This window comes from Engystomops pustulosus, chromosome 6, assembly GCF_040894005.1.
Source record: "Engystomops pustulosus chromosome 6, aEngPut4.maternal, whole genome shotgun sequence".
NCBI lineage: Eukaryota > Metazoa > Chordata > Amphibia > Anura > Leptodactylidae > Engystomops > Engystomops pustulosus.
This window is the reverse complement of record NC_092416.1, coordinates 2254244-2275781: the sequence shown is the minus strand read 5'-3', so window position 1 is coordinate 2275781 and position 21538 is coordinate 2254244. Positions and strand designations below refer to the sequence as shown.

Here is a 21538-nt window from a genome sequence, read left to right as displayed (position 1 = left end):
CTGTAGGGTGTTGTGCTGGTCTGTAGGGTGGTGTGCGGGGCTTGTGCTGGTCTGTAGGGTGGTGTACGGGGCTTGTGCTCGTCTGTAGGGTGGTGTGCTGGTCTGTAGGGTGGTGTGCTGGTCTGTAGGGTGTTGTGCTGGTCTGTAGGGTGGTGTGCGGGGCTTGTGCTGGTCTGTAGGGTGGTGTGCGGGGCTTGTGCTGGTATGTAGGGTGGTGTGCAGGGCTTGTGCTGGTGTGTAGGGTGGTGTGCTGGTGTGTAGGGTGGTGTGCTGGTGTGTATGGTGGTGTGCGGGGCTTGTGCTGGTCTGTAGGTTGGTGTGCAGGGCTTGTGCTGGTCTGTAGGGTGGTGTGCTGGTCTGTAGGGTGGTGTGTGGGGCTTGTGCTGGTCTGTAGGGTGGTGTGCGGGGCTTGTGCTGGTCTGTAGGGTGGTGTGCGGGGCTTGTGCTGGTCTGTAGGGTGGTGTGCTGGTGTGTAGGGTGGTGTGCTGGTCTGTAGGGTGGTGTGCGGGGCTTGTGCTGGTCTGTAGGGTGGTGTGCGGTGCTTGTGCTGGTCTGTAGGGTGGTGTGCGGTGCTTGTGCTGGTCTGTAGGGTGGTGTGCGGGGCTTGTGCTGGTGTGTAGGGTGGTGTGCTGGTGTGTATGGTGGTGTGCGAGGCTTGTGCTGGTCTGTAGGTTGGTGTGCAGGGCTTGTGCTGGTCTGTAGGGTGGTGTGCTGGTCTGTAGGGTGGTGTGTGGGGCTTGTGCTGGTCTGTAGGGTGGTGTGCGGGGCTTGTGCTGGTCTGTAGGGTGGTGTGCGGGGCTTGTGCTGGTGTGTAGGGTGGTGTGCTGGTGTGTATGGTGGTGTGCGGGGCTTGTGCTGGTCTGTAGGTTGGTGTGCAGGGCTTGTGCTGGTCTGTAGGGTGGTGTGCTGGTCTGTAGGGTGGTGTGTGGGGCTTGTGCTGGTCTGTAGGGTGGTGTGCGGGGCTTGTGCTGGTCTGTAGGGTGGTGTGCGGGGCTTGTGCTGGTGTGTAGGGTGGTGTGCTGGTGTGTAGGGTGGTGTGCTGGTCTGTAGGGTGGGATGCGGGGCTTGTGCTGGTCTGTAGGGTGGTGTGCGGTGCTTGTGCTGGTCTGTAGGGTGGTGTGCGGTGCTTGTGCTGGTCTGTAGAGTGGCGTGCGGGGCTTGTGCTGGTCTGTAGGGTGGTGTGCAGGGCTTGTGCTGGTCTGTAGGGTGGTGTGCGGGGCTTGTGCTGGTCTGTAGGGTGGTGTGCTGGTCTGTAGGGTGGTGTGCTGGTCTGTAGGGTGGTGTGCTGGTCTATAGGGTGGTGTGCGGGGCATGTGCTGGTCTGTAGGGTGGTGTGCAGGGCTTGTGCTGTAGGGTGGTGTGCGGGGCTTGTGCTGGTCTGTAGGGTGGTTTGCAGGGCTTGTGCTGGTCTGTAGGGTGGTGTGCTGGTCTGAAGGGTGGTGTGCTGGTCTGAAAGGTGGTGTGCTGGTCTGAAGGGTGGTGTGCTGGTCTGAAGGGTGGTGTGCTGGTCTGAAGGGTGGTGTGCTGGTCTGAAGGGTGGTGTGCTGGTCTGAAGGGTGGTGTGCTGGTCTGAAGGGTGGTGTGCTGGTCTGAAGGGTGGTGTGCTGTTCTGAAGGGTGGTGTGCTGGTCTGAAGGGTGGTGTGCTGGTCTGAAGGGTGGTGTGCTGGTCTGAAGGGTGGTGTGCTGGTCTGAAGGGTGGTGTGCTGGTCTGAAGGGTGGTGTGCTGGTCTGAAGGGTGGTGTGCTGGTCTGAAGGGTGGTGTGCTGGTCTGAAGGGTGGTGTGCTGGTCTGTAGGGTGGTGTGCTGGTCTGTAGGGTGGTGTGCTGGTCTGTAGGGTGGTGTGCGGGGCTTGTGCTGGTCTGTAGGGTGGTGTGCTGGTCTGTAGGGAGGTGTGCGGGGCTTGTGCTGGTCTGTAGGGTGGTGTGCGGGGCTTGTGCTGGTCTGTAGGGTGGTGTGCGGGGCTTGTGCTGGTCTGTAGGGTGGTGTGCTGGTCTGTAGGGTGGTGTGCGGGGCTTGTGCTGGTCTGTAGGGTGGTGTGCGGGGCTTGTGCTGGTCTGTAGGGTGGTGTGCGGGGCTTGTGCTGGTCTGTAGGGTGGTGTGCGGGGCTTGTGCTGGTCTGTAGGGTGGTGTGCTGATCTGTAGGGTGGTGTGCTGGTCTGTAGGGTGGTGTGCAGGGCTTGTGCTGGTCTGTAGGGTGGTGTGCGGGGCTTGTGCTGGTCTGTAGGGTGGTGTGCTGGTGTGTAGGGTGGTGTGCGGGGCTTGTGCTGGTCTGTAGGGTGGTGTGCTGGTGTGTAGGGTGGTGTGCGGGGCTTGTGCTTGTCTGTAGGGTGGTGTGCGGGGCTTTTGCTGGTCTGTAGGGTGGTGTGCGGGGCTTGTGCTGGTCTGTAGGGTGGTGTGCTGGTGTGTAGGGTGGTGTGCGGGGCTTGTGCTGGTCTGTAGGGTGGTGTGCGGGGCTTTTGCTGGTCTGTAGGGTGGTGTGCGGGGCTTGTCCTGGTCTGTAGGGTGGTGTGCGGGGCTTGTGCTGGTTTTTAGGGTGGTGTGCGGGGCTTGTGCTGGTCTGTAGGGTGGTGTGCGGGGCTTGTGCTGGTCTGTAGGGTGGTGTGCGGGGCTTGTGCTGGTCTGTAGGGTGGTGTGCGGGGCTTGTGCTGGTCTGTAGGGTGGTGTGCGGGGCTTGTGCTGGTCTGTAGGGTGGTGTGCAGGGCTTGTGCTGGTCTGTAGGGTGGTGTGCGGGGCTTGTGCTGGTCTGTAGGGTGGTGTGCTGGTCTGTAGGGTGGTGTGCGGGGCTTGTGCTGGTCTGTAGGGTGGTGTGCGGGGCTTGTGCTGGTTTGTAAGGTGGTGTGCTGGTCTGTAGGGTGGTGTGCGAGGCTTGTGTTGGTCTGTAGGGTGGTGTGCGGGGCTTGTGCTGGTCTGTAGGGTGGTGTGCTGGTCTGTAGGGTGGTGTGCTGGTCTGTAGGGTGGTGTGCGGGGCTTGTGCTGGTCTGTAGGGTGGTGTGCGGGGCTTGTGCTGGTTTGTAAGGTGGTGTGCTGGTCTGTAGGGTGGTGTGCGGGGCTTGTGCTGGTGAGTAGGGTGGTGTGCGGGGCTTGTGCTGGTCTGTAAGGTGGTGTGCTGGTCTGTAGGGTGGTGTGCGAGGCTTGTGTTGGTCTGTAGGGTGGTGTGCGAGGCTTGTGTTGGTCTGTAGGGTGGTGTGCGGGGCTTGTGCTGGTCTGTAGGGTGGTGTGCGGGGCTTGTGCTGGTCTGTAGGGTGGTGTGCTGGTCTGTAGGGTGGTGTGCTGGTCTGTAGGGTGGTGTGGGGGGCATGTGCTGGTCGTTAGGGTTGTGTGCTGGTCTGTAGGGTGGTGTGCGGGGCATGTGCTGTTCTGTAGGGTGGTGTGCAGGGCTTGTGCTGGACTGTAGGGTGGTGTGCGGGGCTTGTGCTGGTCTGTAGGGTGGTATGTAGGGTGGTGTGCAGGGCTTGTGCTGTTCTGTAGGGTGGTGTGCTGGTCTGTAGGGTGGTGTGCTGGTCTGTAGGGTGGTGTGTGGGGCTTGTGCTGGTCTGTAGGGTGGTGTGCTGGTCTGTAGCGTGGTGTGCTGGTCTGTAGGGTGGTGTGCGGGGCATGTGCTGGTCTGTAGGGTTGTGTGCTGGTCTGTAGGGTGGTGTGCTGGTCTGTATGGTGGTGTGCAGGACTTGTGCTGGTCTGTAGGGTGGTGTGCTGGTCTGTAGGGTGGTGTGCGGGGCATGTGCTGGTCTTTAGGGTGGTGTGCTGGTCTGTAGGGTGGTGTGCGGGGCTTGTGCTGGTCTGTAGGGTGGTGTGCTGGTCTGTAGGGTGGTGTGCTGGTCTGTAGGGTGGTGTGCGGGGCTTGTGCTGGTCTGTAGGGTGGTGTGCAGGTCTGTAGGGTGGTGTGCAGGTCTGTAGGGTGGTGTGCTGGTCTGTAGGGTGGTGTGCGGGGCTTGTGCTGGTCTGTAGGGTGGTGTGCTGGTCTGTTGGGTGGTGTGCGGGGCTTGTGCTGGTCTGTAGGGTGGTGTGCTGGTCTGTAGGGTGGTGTGCGGGGCTTGTGCTGGTCTGTTGGGTGGTGTGCGGGCCTTGTGCTGGTCTGTAGGGTGGTGTGCTGGTCTGTTGGGTGGTGTGCGGGGCTTGTGCTGGTCTGTAGGGTGGTGTGCTGGTCTGTAGGGTGGTGTGCTGGTCTGTAGGGTGGTGTGCTGGTCTGTAGGGTGGTGTGCTGGTCTGTAGGGTGGTGTGCTGGTCTGTAGGGTGGTGTGCGGGGCATGTGCTGGTCTGTAGGGTGGTGTGCTGGTCTGTAGGGTGGTGTGCGGGGCTTGTGCTGGTCTGTAGGGTGGTGTGCTGGTCTGTAGGGTGGTGTGCTGGTCTGTAGGGTGGTGTGCTGGTCTGTAGGGTGGTGTGCTGGTCTGTAGAGTGGTGTGCGGGGCTTGTGCTGGTCTGTAGGGTGGTGTGCTGGTCTGTAGGGTGGTGTGCTGGTCTGTAGGGTGGTGTGCGGGGCTTGTGCTGGTCTTTAGGGTGGTGTGCTGGTCTGTAGGGTGGTGTGCGGGGCTTGTGCTGGTCTGTAGGGTGGTGTGCTGGTCTGTAGGGTGGTGTGCTGGTCTGTAGGGTGGTGTGCAGGTCTGTAGGGTGGTGTGCTGGTCTGTAGGGTGGTGTGCTGGTCTGTAGGGTGGTGTGCTGGTCTGTAGGGTGGTGTGCGGGGCTTGTGCTGGTCTTTAGGGTGGTGTGCTGGTCTGTAGGGTGGTGTGCGGGGCTTGTGCTGGTCTGTAGGGTGGTGTACTGGTCTGTAGGGTGGTGTGCTGGTCTGTAGGGTGGTGTGTGGGGCTTGTGCTGGTCTGTAGGGTGGTGTGCTGGTCTGTTGGGTGGTGTGCGGGGCTTGTGCTGGTCTGTAGGGTGGTGTGCTGGTCTGTAGGGTGGTGTGCTGGTCTGTTGGGTGGTGTGCTGGTCAGTAGGGTGGTGTGCTGGTCAGTAGGGTGGTGTGCTGGTCTGTAGGGTGGTGTGCGGGGCTTGTGCTGGTCTGTAGGGTGGTGTGCGGGGCTTGTGCTGGTCTGTAGGGTGGTGTGCTGGTCTGTTGGGTGGTGTGCGGGGCTTGTGCTGGTCTGTAGGGTGGTGTGCTGGTCTGTAGGGTGGTGTGCTGGTCTGTAGGGTGGTGTGCTGGTCTGTAGGGTGGTGTGCTGGTCTGTAGGGTGGTGTGCTGGTCTGTAGGGTGGTGTGCGGGGCTTGTGCTGGCCTGTAGGGTGGTGTGTGGGGCTTGTGCTGGTCTGTAGGGTGGTGTGCTGGTCTGTAGGGTGGTGTGCAGGGCTTGTGCTGGTCTGTAGGGTGGTGTGCTGGTCTGTAGGGTGGTGTGCTGATCTGTAGGGTGGTGTGCTGGTCTGTAGGGTGGTGTGCGGGGCTTGTGCTGGTCTGTAGGGTGGTGTGCGGGGCTTGTGCTGGTCTGTAGGGTGGTGTGCGGGGCTTGTGCTGGTCTGTAGGGTGGTGTGCTGCTCTGTAGGGTGGTGTGCAGGGCTTGTGCTGGTCTGTAGGGTGGTGTGCTGGTCTGTAGGGTGGTGTGCTGGTCTGTAGGGTGGTGTGCTGGTCTGTAGGGTGGTGTGCTGGTCTGTAGGGTGGTGTGCAGGGCTTGTGCTGGTCTGTAGGGTGGTGTGCTGGTCTGTGGGGTGGTGTGCGGGGCTTGTGCTGGTCTGTAGGGTTGTGTGCTGGTCTGTAGGGTGGTGTGCAGGACTTGTGCGGGCTTGTGCTGGTCTGTAGGGTGGTGTGCTGGTCTGTAGGGTGGTGTGCGGGGCTTGTGCTGGTCTGTTGGGTGGTGTGCTGGTCTGTAGGGTGGTGTGCGGGGCTTGTGCTGGTCTGTAGGGTGGTGTGCTGGTCTGTGGGGTGGTGTGCGGGGCTTGTGCTGGTCTGTAGGGTTGTGTGCTGGTCTGTAGGGTGGTGTGCAGGACTTGTGCGGGCTTGTGCTGGTCTGTAGGGTGGTGTGCTGGTCTGTGGGGTGGTGTGCGGGGCTTGTGCTGGTCTGTAGGGTTGTGTGCTGGTCTGTAGGGTGGTGTGCTGGTATATAGGGGGGTGTGCTGGTCTGTAGGGTGGTGTGCGGGGCTTGTGCTGGTCTGTAGGGTTGTGTGCTGGTCTGTAGGGTGGTATGCAGGACTTGTGCGGGCTTGTGCTGGTCTGTAGGGTGGTGTGCTGGTCTGTAGGGTGGTGTGCGGGGCTTGTGCTGGTCTGTTGGGTGGTGTGCTGGTCTGTAGGGTGGTGTGCTGGTATATAGGGGGGTGTGCTGGTCTGTAGGGTGGTGTGCGGGGCTTGTGCTGGTCTGTAGGGTTGTGTGCTGGTCTGTAGGGTGGTGTGCAGGACTTGTGCGGGCTTGTGCTGGTCTGTAGGGTGGTGTGCTGGTCTGTAGGGTGGTGTGCGGGGCTTGTGCTGGTCTGTTGGGTGGTGTGCTGGTCTGTAGGGTGGTGTGCTGGTCTGTAGGGTGGTGTGCTGGTCTGTTGGGTGGTGTGCTGGTCTGTAGGGTGGTGTGCTGGTCTGTTGGGTGGTGTGCTGGTCTGTAGGGTGGTGTGCTGGTCTGTAGGGTGGTGTGCTGGTCTGTAGGGTGGTGTGCTGGTCTGTAGGGTGGTGTGCTGGTCTGTAGGGTGGTGTGCTGGTCTGTAGGATGGTGTGCGGGGCTTGTGCTGGTCTGTAGGGTGGTGTGCTGGTCTGTAGGGTGGTGTGCGGGGCTTGTGCTGGTCTGTAGGGTGGTGTGCAGGGCTTGTGCTGGTCTGTAGGGTGGTGTGCTGGTCTGTTGGGTGGTGTGCTGGTCTGTAGGGTGGTGTGCTGGTCTGTAGGGTGGTGTGCAGGGCTTGTGCTGGTCTGTAGGGTGGTGTGCTGGTCTGTAGGGTGGTGTGCTGGTCTGTAGGGTGGTGTGCAGGGCTTGTGCTGGTCTGTAGGGTGGTGTGCTGGTCTGTAGGGTGGTGTGCTGATCTGTAGGGTGGTGTGCTGGTCTGTAGGGTGGTGTGCGGGGCTTGTGCTGGTCTGTAGGGTGGTGTGCGGGGCTTGTGCTGGTCTGTAGGGTGGTGTGCGGGGCTTGTGCTGGTCTGTAGGGTGGTGTGCTGCTCTGTAGGGTGGTGTGCAGGGCTTGTGCTGGTCTGTAGGGTGGTGTGCTGGTCTGTAGGGTGGTGTGCTGGTCTGTAGGGTGGTGTGCTGGTCTGTAGGGTGGTGTGCTGGTCTGTAGGGTGGTGTGCAGGGCTTGTGCTGGTCTGTAGGGTGGTGTGCTGGTCTGTGGGGTGGTGTGCGGGGCTTGTGCTGGTCTGTAGGGTTGTGTGCTGGTCTGTAGGGTGGTGTGCAGGACTTGTGCGGGCTTGTGCTGGTCTGTAGGGTGGTGTGCTGGTCTGTAGGGTGGTGTGCGGGGCTTGTGCTGGTCTGTTGGGTGGTGTGCTGGTCTGTAGGGTGGTGTGCGGGGCTTGTGCTGGTCTGTAGGGTGGTGTGCTGGTCTGTGGGGTGGTGTGCGGGGCTTGTGCTGGTCTGTAGGGTTGTGTGCTGGTCTGTAGGGTGGTGTGCAGGACTTGTGCGGGCTTGTGCTGGTCTGTAGGGTGGTGTGCTGGTCTGTGGGGTGGTGTGCGGGGCTTGTGCTGGTCTGTAGGGTTGTGTGCTGGTCTGTAGGGTGGTGTGCTGGTATATAGGGGGGTGTGCTGGTCTGTAGGGTGGTGTGCGGGGCTTGTGCTGGTCTGTAGGGTTGTGTGCTGGTCTGTAGGGTGGTATGCAGGACTTGTGCGGGCTTGTGCTGGTCTGTAGGGTGGTGTGCTGGTCTGTAGGGTGGTGTGCGGGGCTTGTGCTGGTCTGTTGGGTGGTGTGCTGGTCTGTAGGGTGGTGTGCTGGTATATAGGGGGGTGTGCTGGTCTGTAGGGTGGTGTGCGGGGCTTGTGCTGGTCTGTAGGGTTGTGTGCTGGTCTGTAGGGTGGTGTGCAGGACTTGTGCGGGCTTGTGCTGGTCTGTAGGGTGGTGTGCTGGTCTGTAGGGTGGTGTGCGGGGCTTGTGCTGGTCTGTTGGGTGGTGTGCTGGTCTGTAGGGTGGTGTGCTGGTCTGTAGGGTGGTGTGCTGGTCTGTTGGGTGGTGTGCTGGTCTGTAGGGTGGTGTGCTGGTCTGTAGGGTGGTGTGCTGGTCTGTAGGGTGGTGTGCTGGTCTGTAGGGTGGTGTGCTGGTCTGTAGGGTGGTGTGCTGGTCTGTAGGGTGGTGTGCTGGTCTGTAGGGTGGTGTGCTGGTCTGTAGGGTGGTGTGCTGGTCTGTAGGATGGTGTGCGGGGCTTGTGCTGGTCTGTAGGGTGGTGTGCTGGTCTGTAGGGTGGTGTGCGGGGCTTGTGCTGGTCTGTAGGGTGGTGTGCAGGGCTTGTGCTGGTCTGTAGGGTGGTGTGCTGGTCTGTTGGGTGGTGTGCTGGTCTGTAGGGTGGTGTGCTGGTCTGTAGGGTGGTGTGCAGGGCTTGTGCTGGTCTGTAGGGTGGTGTGCTGGTCTGTAGGGTGGTGTGCGGGGCTTGTGCTGGTCTCTCTCCTGAGCTGCTCAGGGTCTTGGTGTTAGATGCTCCTCATAGAGTGTTATCCCCTTGCAGATCCTTCTACATGTCTGTATAGCGGCTGTCGCCCGGACGCTACACGTGTGATCATGAGAAATGGCGCACAAGGCGTGACGCAGCACAAGCTGAAGCCTTAGGGACACATCTCGTATGGAGGGGCCGAATCCTTGAAGGACTTTTCTGGGATCATTGGAAAACTCCTGGAATGCAGGGGCTGGTGGAAAATACATAAATATCCTCCCGCGAATGCACCACCGATCCCTATGATTGGCTGCAGCGATCACATGATGCAGTTGTATATACAAAGGCCTCCTGTGCAGGAATGTGATTGGCTGCAGCAGTCACATGATTCCCACTTTGTGTCCCCTGTGCAGTATACGGCGGTGACCAGTATACAGTATATAGAGCGCAGGAGCCGAGGTGATGAATGGAGTCTGGTGTCCCATTGACTTCCTGATTATCGCAGAGCGATTCCGTAGCTCGCCGCGTCCGTCCTCCGCCATAATGTGATGAATGCGCTGAGCCGCACACTATGATGTCACCGCGCAGGATGCTATAATGAATCTCTCGTTATAATCTTGTGGTGACTCCTGACCAATCAGGGAAGGTGCACCTGGACTGGTGAATGCTGCTTCTAGGTTAGTCTCTGTACTGCAGGGATAACTTGGCACGTTATTGAGCCGGGTGTTGCTGGAGTGTTTCTCCTCCCCTCTGCTTCCTGTTTCCTGGCTTTATAAGGGGCTGTCAGCTCCTCCTCTTCCTCTTTGATCTGCGGCACCAAAGTGCCCCGGGGGTATAAGGGGAAGGGGGTTATGCATTTCGCCAGTCTCCGTGTCCTTCATTTATTTCCAATAACGATTCTACGGCCGGGATCGCTGCCACTCCTCGCTTTCACGTGCCGCCATTCGCCAGTCCGAGAAGCCTTTCCTACTGGTTTGTTTGATGTTTGGGTCGTTCAGCCAATCATAAATCAGGGATCGGTCCATTGGTTCTTGCACAGTTGGACCTTATGGTTGGACGACCCCTGAACCTGTTGGTCGCCAGGTATTAACCTCATTGTAAGTCACTTGGTGGATTCTTGTTGGAAACCATCAACAAGCTGCTGCTGACAGATGTCTGGATGGGGCCAATGGACAGTGTAGAGGTGGGTCCGGCGCTCCTCCCCTGATCCTGATGGCTGCCTGCTGATGGTTTCCTCTATTCTTCATGGTCATGTCTCTAGTATGGGAGCGCGGAGCCGTGAGTGGACAGTGTAGAGGTGGGTCCGGCGCTCCTCCCCTGATACTGATGGCTGCCTGCTGATGGTTTCCTCTATTCTTCATGGTCATGTCTCTAGTATGGGAGCGCGGAGCCGTGAGTGGACAGTGTAGAGGTGGGTCCGGCGCTCCCCCCCTGATCCTGATGGCTGCCTGCTGATGGTTTCCTCTATTCTTCATGGTCATGTCTCTAGTCTGGGAGCGCGGAGCCGTGAGTGGACAGTGTAGAGGTGGGTCCGGCGCTCCTCCCCTGATACTGATGGCTGCCTGCTGATGGTTTCCTCTATTCTTCATGGTCATGTCTCTAGTATGGGAGCGCGGAGCCGTGATTGGACAGTGTAGAGGTGGGTCCGGCGCTCCTCCCCTGATCCTGATGGCTGCCTGCTGATGGTTTCCTCTATTCTTCATGGTCAGTCTCTAGTCTGGGAGCGCGGAGCCGTGAGTGGACAGTGTAGAGGTGGGTCCGGCGCTCCTCCCCTGATCCTGATGGCTGCCTGCTGATGGTTTCCTCTATTCTTCATGGTCATGTCTCTAGTCTGGGAGCGCGGAGCCGTGAGTGGACAGTGTAGAGGTGGGTCCGGCACTTCTCCCCTGATCCTGATGACTGCCTGCTGATGGTTTCCTCTATTCTTCATGGTCATGTCTCTAGTATGGGAGCGCGGAGCCGTGAGTGGACTCCGTAGGGAGCGATTAGCGCCTCGGTTCGGGGATCAGGAGTCTTTATAGGACGCGGCGGTGACAGAATTTACACGATTTTCCCTTCTTCCCTCCACAATTAGAGCGTCGCCTCCATAACGGAGCAGATGAATGTCTGTCACTGTGTGAATTAAGCCCTAATGAGCGCGTTCTGTCCTGAGCGGTGCGCGGGGCCCCGGGGGCGGGGGAGCCGAGGATAGAATCAATGGGGCGCAATTATCAAACATGACCCGGACCCCCGGCATTAATCAGAGGCTCCATACTGACTACCCCCGGGGGGAGAAGCGGGGGAGGGTAATGAGGAGAACACAAGGGACGGACATCTCCAGCTGACACCCCATCCCCCGCACCCTATATATGTATATGGGGGAATTTACCCAATTTAACCTTATTTTTCCATATTTTTTTTTACAGTGTGTCAGATCTTACCTAAAGGGGTGGTCTCTGTCCTGGGACCCTCAACCAGCCCGGCCTCAGCGTCCACCGTCAGCCATATCTGTGGAGAGAAGGAGGTAAGGACCACGCAGGGTCCATGGAATGTACACGGTGCATATGGGGGAGGGAGGACCCTCTCCTAGGCCCATAATACAGAACCATAGACTGGTACAGGCCCATAGTACAGAACCATAGACTGGTACAGGCCCATAATACAGAACCATAGACTGGTACAGGCCCATAATACAGAACCATAGACTGGTACAGGCCCATAATACAGAACCATAGACTGGTACAGGCCCATAATACAGAACCACAGACTGGTACAGGCCCATAATACAGAAACACAGACTGGTACAGGCCCATAATACAGAACCACAGACTGGTACAGGCCCATAATACAGAACCATAGACTGGTACAGGCCCATAATACAGAACCACAGACTGGTACAGGCCCATAATACAGAACCACAGACTGGTACAGGCCCATAATACAGAACCATAGACTGGTACAGGCCCATAATACAGAACCACAGACTGGTACAGGCCCATAGTACAGAACCATAGACTGGTACAGGCCCATAGTACAGAACCACAGACTGGTACAGGCCCATAATACAGAACCACAGACTGGTACAGGCCCATAATACAGAACCATAGACTGGTACAGGCCCATAGTACAGAACCATAGACTGGTACAGGCCCATAATACAGAACCACAGACTGGTACAGGCCCATAATACAGAACCACAGACTGGTACAGGCCCATAATACAGAACCATAGACTTGTACAGGCCCATAATACAGAACCATAGACTGGTGCAGGCCCATAATACAGAACCATAGACTGGTACAGGCCCATAATACAGAACCACAGACTGGTACAGGCCCATAATACAGAACCATAGACTGGTACAGGCCCATAATACAGAACCATAGCCTGGACAGGCCCATAATACAGAACCATAGACTGGTACAGGCCCATAATACAGAACCATAGACTGGTACAGGCCCATAGTACAGAACCACAGACTGGTACAGGCCCATAGTACAGAACCACAGACTGGTACAGGCCCATAATACAGAACCATAGACTGGTACAGGCCCATAATACAGAACCATAGACTGGTACAGGCCCATAATACAGAGCCATAGACTGGTACAGGCCCATAATACAGAACCATAGACTGGTACAGGCCCATAATACAGAACCATAGACTGGTACAGGCCCATAATACAGAACCACAGACTGGTACAGGCCCATAATACAGAACCACAGACTGGTACAGGCCCATAATACAGAACCACAGACTGGTACAGGCCCATAATACAGAACCACAGACTGGTACAGGCCCATAATACAGAACCATAGACTGGTACAGGCCCATAGTACAGAACCATAGACTGGTACAGGCCCATAGTACAGAACCATAGACTGGTACAGGCCCATAATACAGAACCATAGACTGGTACAGGCCCATAGTACAGAACCACAGACTGGTACAGGCCCATAATACAGAACCATAGACTGGTACAGGCCCATACTACAGAACCATAGACTGGTACAGGCCCATAATACAGAACCATAGACTGGTACAGGCCCATAATACAGAACCATAGACTGGAACCGGCCCATAATACAGAACCATAGACTGGAACCGGCCCATAATACAGAACCATAGACTGGAACCGGCCCATAATACAGAACCATAGACTGGAACCGGCCCATAATACAGAACCATAGACTGGTACAGGCCCATAATACAGAACCATAGACTGGTACAGGCCCATAATACAGAACCATAGACTGGAACCGGCCCATAATACAGAACCATAGACTGGAACCGGCCCATAATACAGAACCATAGACTGGTACAGGCCCATAATACAGAACCACAGACTGGAACCGGCCCATAATACAGAACCATAGACTGGTACAGGCCCATAATACAGAACCATAGACTGGAACCAGCCCATAGTACAGAACCATAGACTGGTACAGGCCCATAGTACAGAACCATAGACTGGTACAGGCCCATAGTACAGAACCATAGACTGGTACAGGCCCATAGTACAGAACCATAGACTGGTACAGGCCCATAGTACAGAACCATAGACTGGTACAGGCCCATAGTACAGAACCATAGACTGGTACAGGCCCATAGTACAGAACCATAGACTGGTACAGGCCCATAGTACAGAACCATAGACTGGTACAGGCCCATAATATAGAACCATAGACTGGTACAGGCCCATAGTACAGAACCATAGACTGGTACAGGCCCATAGTACAGAACCATAGACTGGTACAGGCCCATAGTACAGAACCATAGACTGGTACAGGCCCATAATATAGAACCATAGACTGGTACAGGCCCATAATACAGAACCATAGACTGGTACAGGCCCATAATACAGAACCATAGACTGGTACAGGCCCATAATACAGAACCATAGACTGGTACAGGCCCATAATACAGAACCACTGACTGGTACAGGCCCATAATACAGAACCATAGACTGGTACAGGCCCATAATACAGAACCACTGACTGGTGCAGGCCCATAATACAGAACCATAGACTGGTACAGGCCCATAATACAGAAGCATAGACTGGTACAGGCCCATAATACAGAACCACAGACTGGTACAGGCCCATAATACAGAACCACAGACTGGTACAGGCCCATAATACAGAACCATAGACTGGTACAGGCCCATAATACAGAACCACAGACTGGTACAGGCCCATAATACAGAACCATAGACTGGTACAGGCCCATAGTACAGAACCATAGACTGGTACAGGCCCATAGTACAGAACCACAGACTGGTACAGGCCCATAGTACAGAACCATAGACTGGTACAGGCCCATACTACAGAACCACAGACTGGTACAGGCCCATAATACAGAACCATAGACTGGTACAGGCCCATAATACAGAACCATAGACTGGTACAGGCCCATACTACAGAACCATAGACTGGTACAGGCCCATAGTACAGAACCATAGACTGGTACAGGCCCATACTACAGAACCACAGACTGGTACAGGCCCATAATACAGAACCATAGACTGGTACAGGCCCATACTACAGAACCACAGACTGGTACAGGCCCATAATACAGAACCATAGACTGGTACAGGCCCATAGTACAGAACCACAGACTGGTACAGGCCCATAATACAGAACCACAGACTGGTACAGGCCCATAGTACAGAACCACAGACTGGTACAGGCCCATAGTACAAAACCATAGACTGGTACAGGCCCATAGTACAGAACCATAGACTGGAACCGGCCCATAATACAGAACCATAGACTGGTACAGGCCCATAATACAGAACCATAGACTGGTACAGGCCCAGAATACAGAACCATAGACTGGTACAGGCCCATAATACAGAACCATAGACTGGTACAGGCCCATACTACAGAACCACAGACTGGTACAGGCCCATAATACAGAACCATAGACTGGTACAGGCCCATAGTACAGAACCACAGACTGGTACAGGCCCATAATACAGAACCACAGACTGGTACAGGCCCATAGTACAGAACCACAGACTGGTACAGGCCCATAATACAGAACCACAGACTGGTACAGGCCCATAATACAGAACCACAGACTGGAACCAGCCCATAATACAGAACCATAGACTGGTACAGGCCCATAATACAGAACCACAGACTGGTGCAGGCCCATAATACAGAACCATAGACTGGTACAGGCCCATAATACAGAACCATAGACTGGTACAGGTCCATAATACAGAACCATAGACTGGTACAGGCCCATAGTACAGAACCATAGACTGGTACAGGCCCATAATACAGAACCATAGACTGGTACAGGCCCATAGTACAGAACCATAGACTGGTACAGGCCCATAATACAGAACCATAGACTGGTACAGGCCCATAGTATTATCGGGGGCAGTAACATATTCACCACTACATGGGGGTATTATCGGGGGCAGTAACATATTCACCAGTACATGGGGGTAATATCGGGGGCAGTAACATATTCACCAGTACATGGGGGTATTATCGGGGGCAGTTACATATTCACCAGTACATGGGGGTATTATCGGGGGCAGTTACATATTCACCACTACATGGGGGTATTATCGGGGGCAGTTACATATTCACCACTACATGGGGGTATTATCGGGGGCAGTTACATATTCACCACTTCATGGGGGTAACATCGGGGGCAGTAACATATTCACCAGTACATGGGGGTATTATCGGGGGCAGTAACATATTCACCACTACATGGGGGTATTATCGGGGGCAGTTACATATTCACCAGTACATGGGGGTAATATCGGGGGCAGTAACATATTCACCAGTACATGGGGGTATTATCGGGGGCAGTTACATATTCACCAGTACATGGGGGTATTATCGGGGGCAGTTACATATTCACCACTACATGGGGGTATTATCGGGGGCAGTTACATATTCACCACTACATGGGGGTATTATCGGGGGCAGTTACATATTCACCACTTCATGGGGGTAACATCGGGGGCAGTAACATATTCACCACTACATGGGGGTATTATCGGGGGCAGTAACATATTCACCACTACATGGGGGTATTATCGGGGGCAGTTACATATTCACCAGTACATGGGGGTATTATCGGGGGCAGTTACATATTCACCAGTACATGGGGGTATTATCGGGGGCAGTTACATATTCACCACTACATGGGGGTATTATCGGGGGCAGTTACATATTCACCAGTACATGGGGGTATTATCGGGGGCAGTTACATATTCACCACTACATGGGGGTAATATTGGGGGCAGTAACATATTCACCAGTACATGGGGGTATTATCGGGGGCGGTAACATATTCACCACTTCATGGGGGTAACACCGGGGGCAGTAACATATTCACCAGTACATGGGGGTATTATCGGGGGCAGTAACATATTCACCACTTCATGGGGGTAACACCGGGGGCAGTAACATATTCACCAGTACATGGGAGTATTATCGAGGGCAGTAACATATTCACCACTTCATGGGGGTAACACCGGGGGCAGTAACATATTCACCAGTACATGGGGGTAATATCGGGGGCAGTAACATATTCACCAGTACATGGGGGTATTATCGGGGGCAGTAACATATTCACCAGTACATGGGGGTAACACCGGGGGCAGTAACATATTCACCAGTACATGGGGGTAACATCGGGGCAGTAACATATTCACCAGTACATGGGAGTATTATCGAGGGCAGTAACATATTCACCACTTCATGGGGGTAACACCGGGGGCAGTAACATATTCACCAGTACATGGGGGTATTATCGGGGGCAGTAACATATTCACCAGTACATGGGGGTATTATCGGGGGCAGTTACATATTCACCACTACATGGGGGTAACATCGGGGCAGTAACATATTCACCAGTACATGGGGGTATTATCGGGGGCAGTAACATATTCACCAGTACATGGGGGTATTATCGGGGGCAGTAACATATTCACCAGTACATGGGGGTAATATCGGGGGCAGTAACATATTCACCAGTACATGGGGGTATTATCGGGGGCAGTAACATATTCACCAGTACATGGGGGTATTATCGGGGGCAGTTACATATTCACCACTACATGGGGGTAACATCGGGGCAGTGTCGTCACATATTGACAAACAGCACAAGTCCTGCAGAGAAATCGGGGCCCGGACCACCCGACCTTTGGGATGTGAATCCCTTATTTCCGGTCACTAACGGCACAGACAAAGAGATTTGCGTTGCCCGATGTGATGGCGCCCCCTATCACATGCGAAAATGGACCCGTACAGAACCAGTCACACTGGGTCGCGGATCTCCCTGGGGCCTCCTCTGGGCGCTGGTATCTCCATTCCCGGGTCTTGGGCCCCCCCCCCCGAGGGGCGATGGATGATCGGGGGGATTTTCTGGCAATCGGAGCCTTTCATGGAGACATCAGACACAGGGAACAATGAGATGGCGCCGCTCCTTTAATTACCGCCGCGTCTCCCAGTAAATAGGATTATTAAAAAGTAATTATTGCTTTCCTTCCTGCCGCCGCCGCAGAGATGAGGGCGAGGAGACTGACTGCAGCACATAATCACAGCGCAGGAGGGTGAGCGGCAGGAAGGGGGCGACACTGAGCTACAGACACTGCACAGGAAGGGGGCGACACTGAGAGCTACAGACACTGCACAGGAAGGGAGCGACACTGAGAGCTACAGACACTGCACAGGAAGGGGGCGACACAGAGGTACAGACACTGCACAGGAAGGGGGCGACACTGAGAGCTACAGACACTGCACAGGAAGGGGGCGCTGCAGAGAGCTACAGACACTGCACAGGAAGGGGGCGACACTGAGAGCTACAGACACTGCACAGGAAGGGGGCGACACTGAGAGCTACAGACACTGCACAGGAAGGGGGCGACACATAGAGCTAAAGACACTGCACAGGAAGGGGGTGACACTGAGAGCTACAGACACTGCACAGGAAGGGGGCGACACTGAGAGCTACAGACACTGCACAGGAAGGGGGCGCTGCAGAGAGGTACAGACACTGCACAGGAAGGGGGCGACACAGAGAGCTACAGACACTGCACAGGAAGGGGGCGACACAGAGAGCTACAGACACTGCACAGGAAGGGGGCGACACTGAGAGCTACAGACACTGCACAGGAAGGGGGCGACACAGAGAGCTACAGACACTGCACAGGAAGGGGGCGACACAGAGAGCTACAGACACTGCACAGGAAGGGGGCGACACTGAGAGCTACAGACACTGCACAGGAAGGGGGCGACACAGAGAGCTACAGACACTGCACAGGAAGGGGGCGACACAGAGGTACAGACACTGCACAGGAAGGGGGCGACACTGAGAGCTACAGACACTGCACAGGAAGGGGGCGACACAGAGGTACAGACACTGCACAGGATGGGGGCGACACTGAGAGCTACAGACACTGCACAGGAAGGGGGCGACACAGAGGTACAGACACTGCACAGGAAGGGGGCGACACTGAGAGCTACAGACACTGCACAGGAAGGGGGCGCTGCAGAGAGGTACAGACACTGCACAGGAAGGGGGCGCTGCAGAGAGGTACAGACACTGCACAGGAAGGGGGCGCTGCAGAGAGGTACAGACACTGCACAGGAAGGGGGCGCTGCAGAGAGGTACAGACACTGCACAGGAAGGGGGCGCTGCAGAGAGGTACAGACACTGCACAGGAAGTGGGCGACACAGAGGTACAGACACTGCACAGGAAGGGGGCGACACAGAGGTACAGACACTGCACAGGAAGGGGGCGACACTGAGAGCTACAGACACTGCACAGGAAGGGGGCGCTGCAGAGAGGTACAGACACTGCACAGGAAGGGGGCGCTGCAGAGAGGTACAGACACTGCACAGGAAGGGGGCGCTGCAGAGAGGTACAGACACTGCACAGGAAGGGGGCGCTGCAGAGAGGTACAGACACTGCACAGGAAGGGGGCGCTGCAGAGAGGTACAGACACTGCACAGGAAGGGGGCGACACAGAGGTACAGACACTGCACAGGAAGGGGGCGACACTGAGAGCTACAGACACTGCACAGGAAGGGGGCGACACAGAGGTACAGACACTGCACAGGAAGGGGGCGACACAGAGAGGTACAGACACTGCACAGGAAGGGGGCGACACAGAGAGGTGCAGACACTGCACAGGAAGGGGGCGACACTGAGAGCTACAGACACTGCACAGGAAGGGGGGACACAGAGAGCTACAGACACTGCACAGGAAGGGGGCGACACAGAGGTACAGACACTGCACAGGAAGGGGGCGACACAGAGGTACAGACACTGCACAGGAAGGGGGCGACACAGAGAGCTACAGACACTGCACAGGAAGGGGGCGACACAGAGAGCTACAGAAACTGCACAGGAAGTGGGTGCTGCAGGGAGGTATAAACACTGCACAGGAGAGGGGAGCTGCAGAGAGGTACAGACACTGCACAGGAGAGGGGAGCTGCAGAGAGGTACAGAAACTGCACAGGAAGTGGGTGCTGCAGGGAGGTATAAACACTGCACAGGAGAGGGGAGCTGCATGGAGGTACAGACACTGCACAGGAGAGGGGAGCTGCAGGGAGGTACAGAAACTGCACAGGAAGTGGGTGCTGCAGGGAGGTATAAACACTGCACAGGAGAGGGGAGCTGCAGAGAGGTACAGACACTGCACAGGAGAGGGGAGCTGCAGGGAGGTAGAGACACTGCACAGGAAGGGGGAGCTGCTGGAAGCTACAGACACTGCACAGGAAGGGGGGGGGGGCTGAAGGGAGGTAGAGAGCCTGCACAGGAAGGATGCGCTGTTGAGAGGTAGAGACACTGCACAGGGAGGGGGTGCCCAAAATGTCTTTCGTCTTTAATCAAAGTGGTCAGTCTGCAGGACCTCATTCATTCATGGATGGGGCAAGGATGACAAGATCCAGAGAGGGTATTATAAAGGTACATGTCACGCTAACGTCTCCTGCATCTGTAGGACATCTAGATGAGTCATCAAGTGCTGTAAATAAGGTGCAGATCAGGGAGGGTCTTCCTGAAGAACATGGACTTCTCAAATGGACTTTTTTAAGAGATGACCTTTCTCAGGGTGTGTTCTTCATGAAGGAGCGATCTTCTCAAACAATTGATTTTCTTAATGGGGTGATATTCTCCAAGGCTTGCTTTTCATAAATGGTCTTCGGGAGATGCCCGAAACCTGTTCCCCTTCATCCATGGTAGTTAGTGGTGACCCGCAATGACCCATTGTCCAGCACAGATTCCTGAATAATCCATGTGCCCTCTTTTCTCTTCTTGTAGATTCCTCATATAAAGGTGGGACCAGAAGAAGCCCCCAAGCTCCAGTACTTGCGCTTTGCATCAGTCAGCCTGTACCCCAGTAATGAAGATATAAGCCTGGCGGTGTCACACATCCTGAAGTCCTTCCACAACCCATCCACCAGCCTCATCTGTGCCAAGGCCGAGTGTAAGTGTGACCTCGTAGACCTGAAGATGTTGGAGGAGGGTGATGATGTCCTTCACTATTATGTGTGGTGTGACCTCATAGACCTGAAGATGTTGGAGGAGGGTGATGATGTCCTTCACGATTATGTGTGGTGTGACCTCGTAGACCTGAAGATGTTGGGGGAGGGTAATGATGTCCTTCAATATTATGTGTGGTGTGACCTCGTAGACCTGAAGATGTTGGAGGAGGGTGATGATGTCCTTCACGATTATGTGTGGTGTGACCTCATAGACCTGAAGATGTTGGAGGAGGGTGATGATGTCCTTCACTATTATGTTTGGTGTGACCTCGTAGACCTGAAGATGTTGGAGGAGGGTGATGATGTCCTTTACGATTATGTGTGGTGTGACCTCATAGACCTGAAGATGTTGGAGGAGGGTGATGATGACATTCTCGATTATGTGTGGTGTGACCTCATAGACCTGAAGATGTTGGAGGAGGGTGATGATGTCCTCCAAGATTATGTGTGGTGACCTCACAGACCTGAAGATGTTGGAGGAGGGTGATGAGGTCCTTCACGATTACGTGTGGTGTGACCTCATAGACCTGAAGATGTTGGAGGAGGGTGATGAGGTCCTTCACGATTATGTGTGGTGTGACCTCATAGACCTGAAGATTTTGGAAGAGGGTGATGATGTCCTTCACGATTATGTGTGGTGTGACCTCGTAGACCTGAAGATGTTGGAGGAGGGTAATGATGTCCTTCACGATTATGTGTGGTGTGACCACATAGACCTGAAGATGTTGGAGGAGGGTGATGATGTCCTTCACGATTATGTGTGGTGTGACCTCATAGACCTGAAGATGTTGGAGGAGGGTGATGATGTCCTTCACTATTATGTGTGGTGTGACCACATAGACCTGAAGATGTTGGAGGAGGGTGATGAGGTCCTTCACGATTATGTGTGGTGTGACCTCATAGACCTGAAGATGTTGGAGGAGGGTGATGATGTCCTTCACGATTATGTGTGGTGTGACCTCGTAGACCTGAAGATGTTGGAGGAGGGTGATGAGGTCCTTTATGATTATGTGTGGTGTGACCTCATAGACCTGAAGATGTTGGAGGAGGGTGATGATGTCCTTCACTATTATGTGTGGTGTGACCTCATAGACCTGAAGATGTTGGAGGAGGGTGATGATGTCCTCCAAGATTATGTGTGGTGACCTCATAGACCTGAAGATGTTGGAGGAGGGTGATGAGGTCCTTCACGATTACGTGTGGTGTGACCTCATAGACCTAAAGATGTTGGAGGAGGGTAATGATGTCCTTCACGATTATGTGTGGTGTGACCTCATAGACCTGAAGATGTTGGAGGAGGGTGATGATGTCCTTCACGATTATGTGTGGTGTGACCTCGTAGACCTGAAGATGTTGGAGGAGGGTAATGATGTCCTTCACGATTATGTGTGGTGTGACCTCATAGACCTGAAGTTGTTGGGGGAGGGTAATGATGTCCTTCACGATTATGTGTGGTGTGACCTCGTAGACCTGAAGATGTTGGAGGAGGGTGATGATGTCCTTCACTATTATGTGTGGTGTGACCTCATAGACCTGAAGATGTTGGAGGAGGGTGATGATGTCCTTCACG

The 21538-nt window shown here is 55.2% G+C and overlaps 1 protein-coding gene across 1 annotated transcript in view; it reads left to right on the top strand.

Moving 5' to 3' along the window:
• GRIK5 (glutamate ionotropic receptor kainate type subunit 5) overlaps nucleotides 1-21538 on the top strand; it is a 280456-nt gene that overhangs the window by 130280 nt on the left and 128638 nt on the right. Inside the window, exons 5-6 of the mRNA XM_072112849.1 lie at nucleotides 10871-10968; nucleotides 19745-19910. Of these exons, the coding sequence (XP_071968950.1) occupies nucleotides 10871-10968; nucleotides 19745-19910 (264 nt within the window). The remainder of the gene's footprint in view (nucleotides 1-10870; nucleotides 10969-19744; nucleotides 19911-21538) is intronic.